This window comes from Urtica dioica, chromosome 4 (genome assembly GCF_054948205.1).
Source record: "Urtica dioica subsp. dioica isolate 48M chromosome 4, U.dioica_male_clone48M_v1_H2, whole genome shotgun sequence".
NCBI classification, from domain to species: Eukaryota; Viridiplantae; Streptophyta; class Magnoliopsida; order Rosales; family Urticaceae; genus Urtica; species Urtica dioica.
The window spans coordinates 8,909,555-8,919,592 of NC_142759.1; the positions used below are offsets into that span (position 1 = coordinate 8,909,555).

At 35.1% G+C, this 10,038-nt stretch overlaps 1 protein-coding gene across 1 annotated transcript; it reads right to left on the reverse strand.

The window, feature by feature from the left end:
- Positions 1–386: 386 nt before the first annotated feature.
- FAB1 (fatty acid biosynthesis 1) lies at positions 387–5,214 on the reverse strand. The gene is made up of 14 exons (XM_089611490.1): positions 4,475–5,214; positions 3,713–3,918; positions 3,432–3,635; positions 3,058–3,168; positions 2,858–2,953; positions 2,633–2,678; positions 2,363–2,442; positions 2,076–2,144; positions 1,769–1,853; positions 1,527–1,681; positions 1,361–1,441; positions 1,174–1,233; positions 850–1,011; positions 387–767 (listed from the first exon to the last, which is right to left on the reverse strand). Exons 1-13 carry the CDS (start codon positions 4,821–4,823, stop codon positions 892–894), a joined length of 1,662 nt encoding a protein of 553 aa, XP_089467616.1. The 5' UTR covers positions 4,824–5,214; the 3' UTR covers positions 387–767; positions 850–891.
- Positions 5,215–10,038: the final 4,824 nt, after the last annotated feature.

Consider the following 10,038-nt stretch of genomic DNA (forward strand, 5'->3'; position numbering starts at 1 on the left):
GTGGGTCATTTAACGGACAATGTTGCTACTTAAATGTCAACAAAATTAGGCGGGACAGGTAAACTGTTTTAGTATATTTGGTTGTAGGTTACTTATTATTAAATTGCGGATCCAGCGTTAAAAAATAAAAAATAAAAACTAGAATAAAAAAAAAATAAACCCTTTCTAGTCATTCATTATATTTATGTCGCAAGTCGCGACGCATATAGTTATTAGGATGTTTTCTCGTCTCCAAATATATTCAGTGCCAACTTCAATATTTTAAGTGATATTGGTTCCGTCACATGCGATAGTAGCACATTAGAACCAATTGAGGCGATTAAATAAAATGTCTAACGAAAATCATAAAACGAGCAAATCAGAAAAACTCCGGAGTACCCATATAGTGACTTTTGTAAGCGCATTTTGATAGGAAAGAAAAGTCTCATCATATTTTCCTTTCTGGGTAAACGAATGGCAGTCTATTTGTAAACCCATAAGAGCTTGAACCAAAACAAAAACAAAACAAAACAAAAAACCAATGAAGTATTTTACCAGCGGGTCCAACAGGATAGCTAAAAGCTAATATCTATTCGATTGAAAAAGGCCTTGTAGTTGTATAGCTACTTTATGATGCCAAAAAGAGTGTCCCAAATTGATGAATTCTCATCTCCATGGAATGATTTGTCTCGACACTTTTCTGATATTGATTTTCCCTCCAATTAATTTGATTTTGCCGGCAACACGAACTCTCAAAATCCGACAACATCCAGTGGATTGCCCAGTAACTACAATACACACATTGCTATCAAAGTCAAATCTTCTATCATCTCTGAAATTACATTAAAGACCCCCCATAAACGTGTGTACCTTATGAATCATTAATTCAGAAATAGAGTTAGCTCCGTCGGTTCAGTCTTGGTACGGTGAAAATAGGATTGAGGAATTGTGACCACCAAAACCAAATGAATTCGATAAAGCCACTTTAACATCCAGTCTCTCTTTCTTTGGCCCCACGAGCAGGCTCTTGTCCTGTACGCCGTGTATCAAAAAGTTAATTATCCATGCATCAAAAAATGTTCATCTCTAGAAGATGCGTTCTTCGTCTATTTCATAACCAGGCCGATAAAATCAGTGAGAAAACATATGTAGAAACATTACGTCGGGAGTGAAAGGCTGTAAAAGAACACTTACCACTCCTTCATCTGGGTCCTCCAAGTTGATATTTGGGTGAACCCATCCGGTCCGTATTGCCTGCAAAGAAGCAGAAAATAATTTGGAAAATGCAAAAATTAAACACATTATGGTTAAACTAAAAAAGCAGCAGGGGATTTCACATATCATAATTTTTCCGGGCGACGATTAAGTTCTTGAAAAATACCTGTACTGTTGCAACAGCTTCCACTGCCCCAGCTGCTCCAAGAAGATGACCAATCATGGATTTTGTTGAGTTCAACTTCAGCTGCAAGGGTTAAAGAGTTTGCCTCATAATCACATGGTTAGAAAAGAAAAACGTGGCTTGGCTTGTCTTATTGCCATCACATTACCTCAGGATTGTTGCCAAAACAATGAACTAGAGCATTATACTCCTTGATGTCTCCGGCTGGTGTGGACGTGGCGTGTGCATTGATGTAATTTACATCTTCCTTGGATACCCCAGCCTGAGCTAAAGCCTTCTCTATGCAGAGCTTCACACCAGTACCTAGTTTAGATATGAAAGAACATTACTCAAACAATTGCATAGCCTCAAGTTTATTCGACATATTTGATTCTCAACACATTTATCTACCATTAGGATGTGGTTCAGTCATGTGATATGCATCGCTTGTGAAGCTTCCACCAAGAAATTCTGCATAGATAGTTGCACCTCTTTTCTGCACAAGTCGGAAACCACTGGTCAAGCAAATAACTCAGACCCACAGCTGTAAGCTGAAGATGATAGATATAAGCATACCCATAATCAAAATATTTCAGTGAAATTACAAAACAGATGCAACTTGAAGTATAAGAGGTTTAAATCGTTGACCAGCGAAGAAATATGCACAAGGTTTCATTAACATGACTACATTGGTGTTCCAATTTGAATAAAAACATACCTTAGCATGCTCTAACTCTTCTAAAATCAAAACTCCAGCTCCTTCCCCCATCACAAATCCATCACGGTTCTGTTCAACAGCAAGAACCTCATAATATATAAATATAAAATTGAAGTTGAGAATAATTCAGAAGATAACATGAAGTCTCAATAAACAGAACATTTTTCTAGTAAATATTAGGATAGCATTTTAATTGATTTAACATTTAGAGTTTTGATCTTTTATTGCATACATATTTCTTTAAGAATTCTCATACACGGCATTGAATAATATATTTGATTCAGTACCAAGTCCCAAGGACGCGAAGCTTTTGTTGGATCATCGTTACGCTGTGAAAGTGCTCTGCATGCAACAAACCCACCCAGCCCTGTCCAATTATCATTAGTTAGAACTTAGAAATTAACAATAGTATATATATATGAGGTATCACTTCCTGTCCAATTATCATTATTCAGAACCTAGATATCACAATAGTACATTCATGAGGTATCACTTCCTAGTGTACCATGCTAGATGGATCTGAGGGAAAAGCAAATAAGGAAAAGAAAGTAGATTACCAATAGGTATAACTGCTGCATCCGAGCCACCACAAAGCATTACATCCTGAATACAAATTGAGAAGGTGAAAATGTAAGAATTGTCAATGTTATTAACCAAAGTTCAATTAATGATTACATAACGTCTAATCTTTCTATTTTCTTGTGGAATTTCACATGGCCTTTTGTTGTATTATAGTAAGCCAGATTTTTCTCTAAAGATACGGACATGGGTAAAATACTTACAGCTTCACCTCTAACTATGTGGTTTGCTGCGTTCAAAATGCAGAAGTTGCTTGTAGCACATGCAGTAGAGATCGAGTAATTTGGGCCCATCCAGCCCTGTAATTAATGAGAATTAAAAAAACAAGTAACATGAGTTCAGTGCTTCATAATTAGCCTTAAAAATATAGAACTAAAAGCAGCGTGCCAAAGTTTAAGCTGACCAGATCCATCGCAAGCATGGCAGAACCCATGTTTGTTGTTGCAAAAGGTACGCAGAAAGGATTCATCTTCCTGTATGAAATCCTTAAAGCTTCAATTGCATCATAAAAAACCTGTTCAACACATGCAATGTATAGAAGTTAAACTCGGGTAGCAACTATATTAGTCTAAGAAGTGACTAGGAAGAAACTGCATCTTTGGATTTCCGCCGATAATCATTACTGAGGTTAATACATTCCCAGAGCATATTTTTTAGATTAAGAAAAATTTCTTGCAGCCAGAACCAAAGCAGATGTCATGTTGCAGATCTTAGGATACCGTTACCACTAATGAAGTCAAAATCGTTCTGCAATTAACTGATTAGGATTTTTCATACCTTCATGCCACCCATCCCAGAGCCAATCAAGACTCCACATTTTGTTTTATCCAACTCATTCATGACATCTTCAGTAAATCCACCATCAACCAGAGCTTTCTTTCCAGCGGTGAGCATGTAGAGCATAAATTTGTCCATCCTCTTTGATAGTTTTGGTGCAACCCACCCCTCAGTTGAGAAGGACTTAATCTCTCCCGCGATTCTCTGAAGAAATGGAATATAATCAGACAATTATCTAGAGCAAGCACTGTTTGAAGGCATATATTCAATGTATGACCTACCGTAGGGAATTGGGAACAATCAAAAGTCTCAATCTCGCTCACACCACTGACACCATCAAGCAAATTATTGTAGAAGACTTCTGGATCGTGACCGAGAGGTGTCACCACACCCATCCCCGTCACAACTACTCGCCTCTGCTTCGTGAAATGTTTCTTCTTCGCGGTCACTTCCTCTGCAGGTTCCAAAGCCACAGCAAGAGTCTCCCCTAAAGTTGAAGGGAAAAGAAAAAGACAGACCAGAAGCATGTCAGCCTTCTATTTACTTTGTATATAACGATGCTAAATTTCAAAGGAACTTCTTGATCTTCACACAGTCAATCTTGAGCTAAATAACTTGTACAAAAATACTACCAAATATCACCTCTGTGAAGATTACCCTTACCACTCCACAAAGAATGACATAATAATAAGTCACACGAGTAAATTACAACTGTAAAACAAACCCATATCTAGGACGAGGAAATAAGAGCTACACAAAGTAGTCATGCTATATGTCTTAACCAATCACACATGCGAAAAGAAAAGAAAATATCACGTTTCTCTCTAAGCAGCCAAATCAACGCAAGTGAACTTGCACAATTCATTTCGATTAAAGAAATAGAAAATACAAATTCGCAGAAGAAGACACAGCAAAACAAAGACAAAAATAACAAACACGCACAGGACACTTGGTTTGTAACAGCTGAAGGAAAACCAGGTTGCACAAGTTTCCATAACCAACAACCGCATTTATTAAATAAATTAATTAATTAATTAAATTACCAGAATGTGAAGCTCGATTACTCCGCCTTTGTCTTCTAGCCGAAAAACCACCTGCTTTGGATCCAAAAAGCATCGACGCTCCATTACATCCTAAGGAAGCAGACATAGACAGTCCATTGGAGCTACAATACTCGTTGCAAGGCTCGAAGGCCAGGCACGAGCTCATCAAGCCCTGCATGCTCGAACCACACGCAGACCGAATCGACGGGAAACCTCTCCTCAATCCGGCGGAGACTCTCCGGCGCCGCCGTGGAGAAGCGCTCGCGAGGCGGTCGCCGTCGCAGGAGACGGACATGCATGCCGCCACCAGCCACGTGCACAGCGGAGACGCCACAGTAGAAGCCGCCATTGAAGATCAACGAAAAAATGCTGTAAGGTTTAGGCTCTTTCACTTGTTCTCTCCGATTGAATCTCGAATCGCCGAACGCGGTTAAAGCTTCGAGTGTTTGAAGATGAAGGTAAATGTAAGGTCACATTCGATCTGTGAGAGAGTATATTTATGTCTGTGTCTCTCTCTCTCTCTCTCTCTCTCTCCTCTCTCTCTCTCTCTCTCTATTTATATATGTTTATGGTGTATCTGTGTATATGCAATTGAGAAATGGAAGTGAGAGTGTTTTTATTTTTCGTTTTTATTAATTTTGGATTTTAGAAACGGTTGGTTTGAAGAAGCCAAGTCTTTGAACAATCTGAGACGTTCTCTGAAGTGAGACGCCAAGTGCTTTCTCTATTTATTTTTTATTTTTTTCAGAGCAAAAAAATTATTTTTTATCTTTCTCTCTCTTCAGGTTGCTTTGTTTGTTTTGCAGTGGTTTGTTGAGTTCAGAGACACACAAACTAAATTACAAATATGTGTAACAAATATACAAAGCAAATCTGACCATAATAAATTTATTTACGTCTCCAACATATTTATTTACTCTATTTTCTTTTTTAAATTAGAATATGTGGCAGGCTTGAGTCTGAAAGCTTAGATGAAAATACAATAAGAAAATATTAGACGAAAATGTTTTCTAACTTAGAAATATTAGTCCAAGACTATATAATATTATATATGGTGATGTAATATAATTAAATCGTCAGCTGACATTTTTTTTCTTCCAAGCGTCATATTACTTAATATTTTTAGTTATGCACCTAATATTTATAAAGTTTTATTTTTTTAATTAATTGTAATACAATTTTTTTATTATTTCATTCACTCATAAGATCATTGTAGTCAAAAGAAAAAAAAAAAAAAAAGGAACCTAAATTTATCCTCATTGTTTTTCTAAAATTTATTATTTGTTAGTTAAATTAGGGACTCTAGTGAAAAGGTAAGAGACTACAGATTTAATTTTAGAATTTTGTAACTAATTAGGTTACTTTAAACTTAAGGTTTAAGATTTAGCCAATATTTTGAGAGTTTTAGAAAAATAGACTATTATATTAGGTTGCACTAAAGGTAATAGGTTAAAATTACATATTCGTTTTTAAATAAATATAACTTTTTTTTTCTATATTCATAACTTTCTCTCTCTTGTTTTTTAATTCGTCACTTTCTCTCTCCTACTTTTTTTCAAATATTTTTTTTTTTATCAAAACATCAAAAATTCATATCTATCTCATACGAACTCGAAATTGAGTGATTCCAAATCCTACAGATTCGTAGCGCCGAGATCTTCTAAAATAGACCCATTGTGTTTGATGAAAAATCATGTTTACGTTTTCATTTATTTCCAAATGATTTCCAAAAAAATTCAGTTATTTCCATGTCTAAGGCAGTAACGTGATTTTTCTACATCTATGGCATTAAACATGATTTTTCATCAAACACAATGGATTTATTTTTTAAGATCTCGGCGTTACAAATCCGTATGATTTGGAATCACTCAATTTTCGAGTTCATATGAGATAAATATGGTTTTTTGAAGTTTTTATGGAAAAAAAATGTAGGAAAAAAAGTAGGAGAGAGAGAACGTGACGAATTTGTTAATAGATAAGGGCAAATCAGTTTTTTTTTTTTTTTTTTTATCGTTCCGTTTGGCTATATTTCTAAAGTTTGGCAAACATGGATTAAAACCAAAAACTGAGGTTTTCTTTTGACCATATTTCTAGAACGCCCTTAATTTTACATGTTTTTATACCTGAGTGCAACATCTATATAATCACGTTCTTTAATTTATACGTATACATGGAAGTTAATATTAATATAGTTGTTATAATTTGGTACTAATTAAGAAATTAGCCAAATAATTTTTTTAATGTTAAATTTGTTTCTTATATGTAAGATTTGGTTATGTTAATACGTGTTTTCGATTAACATTTAAAGGACATGTGGCGTGGGCGGAGTTGGTCACGTGTCTTGCCTTAATGAGCCCAAAGCTATTTTTCTAAGGTCGATGAAGTACAATGGAGATAAGGGCAAGAGTCCGAATAACCGTGAGTTCTGGAAGACTTTCGAAGTACAATGAAGTGAGATCGTCATCGTGATTTCCTAAGAAAAGAAAAAACGCGAAATGTATGGTGGGATATTCCTCTTATTAATTAGAGAAAAGTAAGAGAAATTTGACATCGGTTTCCATGAATGGGAATATATTAGAGAGAAATGTTGATGAAGATGGCGTATTTATAGAGTTTTGAGGTTGGATTGAGTGAAATATGAGTTTTAGGTGGGCCTCATTCGAGATTAGCTAAAGAAAATGGTGATAAATGAGTCATGGGCAAGCATTTTCACTTTGGGCGGGTGGATTTTAGTGTGCAATCACTCATGGGTGATGAGAGAAACTCTACTGAGCACATGTGATTTGGCCCAACAAGACGAGGAGGCCCTTCATTTGGGCGGGAAGACAAATGGGTTATGGGCCTAGACAAAGACCTTTCTCGCGAGGCCGAGTCGGAAGCAGGCCCAAGGCAACAGGCGCGTGATCATCACGCGGGCAAGGACTTTGTGCGCGAATGGGTGGGTGAGTGGGGAAGGCCGCCTGGCTTGTGGCAGGCACGTGTGTGGCGAGCTGGAGTAGTTGGCAGCTAGGCTTCGGTTTTGGTGGGGCCCTTTCTCTCGGGTTTCCGAAAATATGGCCCAACGGGCTCCTATTTAATATTACACTAAAAATAATGTGGCCTATCTTAATTGTGTGAGTACTTCCTCCAACCATATTTGAAAAAATAAAATCATTTGCGACTATAGTACATAAAATGAAAAAAAAAAAAAAAAAAACTGAATACGCAAGGGTATTAAGCCTAATAGCAAAGGATGCATCGTACGTGGACATAAGGTTCAATTCAATGCCGAAATCGGATTAATTATTTGATATATTAAGGATTTCTAAACTGTACATCTCATAATCAACAATAATTTGTAATAATTAGCCATCTCCCTAGCTCCTTCTAGGGACTCCTCCTTCTAAGATTCTACCCAAAGTTTCATTTTATTAAAAAAAAAATAGTCCATCAATCTCGCAGTAAATTAATTAACTAAAAAGTAAATTATTTTTTAGTTAATTAATTTACTGTGGCTTTGGTGGACTAATTTTTATTAAAACGAAACTTGAGCTACTTTTTGAAAAGATTACGGGCTATTGAACTACTGACATAATTATCCCTATACTCAATGGATAGTGATAATAAGAGTGCAAATTATGTGGGCTTCCCCATATCTTTAAGCTTTATAAAAAATAAAAAAAAATAAAAAAAACCAAAATTTTTAGAGTTGGAACCAGAAATCGAAACCAATCCAATTACAAAAACCAAACTAAAAATAATTGAGTTGGTTTAAGTGATTCTTTCAGATTATTTCTCAAAATATAACTTTATGTTAAATAAAATCAAAGTCTTTTGTTTTTGTTTATCTTGAGAGAGTATAGATATTAAAAAATCACACATACCCTTGTTAACTAAATCTATATATATTCTTAATCAAAGTTTAGTAAGTATTGTTTACTTTAATCAAGTCACGTTAATATACAAAAAAATGGTAAATATTATTGCATTTCTTGTTTTAAATAATAGTTTATACAATCTCATTCGTATGAATATTTGCAATCTTAAGAAAATGATACGATCTACGTCTTCATCAGGTTAGTTCGATTCAACCCGACAAACATCAAAATCCAAACAAACCAAAAGACTTGCGATTTGGATTGATAATAACCCAAACATCTTCAGATTTCAATGAGACATTTGATAATAAAAAAAATAAAAATAAACGCGATTTTTATTAACATCTCTAGCATAAATGATGATCATGTAGTTGGGTTTAGCGGTTTTCATTAACACCTCTAGCATAAATTATGATAATTTTTGTAGAGGGGGGCACTTATGAGAAGAAAAAAAATAATTATGGGCATAAATTATGATATTCAAGTTGACGGGGCATTTGCCCTAGACCTTACCTACCTCCGTCACTGATTACATAAATGGTATTTATGAGAAGTAAAAAATATATAATTTTGGGCCTAGATTATAATATTCTAGGTAAATTTATAATTTTCAAAAATCGAGAGGGGGGATTTGCCCTAGACCTTAGCTCAGCCACTAATTATATGAATAGTAGTATTTAAGAGTGAAACATTTCTAATATAACAGTGTTTAAATCATATAAAAAATGGTGAACTTTTAAACGTTAAATAACCATATTTCCTTTCAAATGAAACTGCATATACAGTAAACAAAGTCCAATTTTTAAATATTTTCTAAAAAATAAGTTTAAGCACGCATATTTTTCATGATGAAAAATTAAATGTTTACACTTTTGAAAAGTTATTTTTGAGACAAAATCTTTAGGAACGTTACGCCTGGATTTAGTTTTAAGAAAACGCTAATGACCACATGTTGGGTTTTGATGAGCCCGCTGATGTTACAGCTTATCGTGGCTGTGAACCACCAGAAGATGACATCAGAACAGATGGTGAAGAGAGTGAAGTTAATCCTCAAGTTGGGCTATAGTTTGGCCATTTACAAATGGACCGCATGGAGGCCCAATTACTTATGAAGAAATTACCCATATAACTTAATTCTCCAAATGTCAACTAAAGTTTTTTTAATCTCATATAATACCGACTGTCTACGATTTTTATCACCCTAATAGTTTTATATGACTCATTTTCTTAATGTTCACAGTTCTTGATTTCAATTATAAAGCACTATTACTTGGGGAAGTTTTTGGTATTTAGTATTCTTAGACTGAGCATGAAAAAGATGAAAAATGTATTTGAGAAAATTGAAGTGCAAAAGAGAGACTTTAGACCTAGTTTACATGATACCTAAAACAATTTGTAATTTCCTCTACCTCTTGTATTTTGGATTTGGCATCCGTTTTCTCCAATGAAAAAGGTTCTTCCTAGATTTTTGGGGTTCTATTACTTTATTGCCGTGTCTTTCGTGTGTAGGATCATAGTTTTGTAGTTATGGTTGTGAGAGCATCACCTGGGGTTAGAGTGGAAGAGCAAAAGATATCTCCACAATTATTTCTCATGGTTTGTCATCAGCGGTTTTTCTTTGTTTATCGGCCATTAATTTGCTCATATCCTTGTCCAATCCCGATAAATAAATAAATAACGCCGATATGCACAATATCACGCCGATTG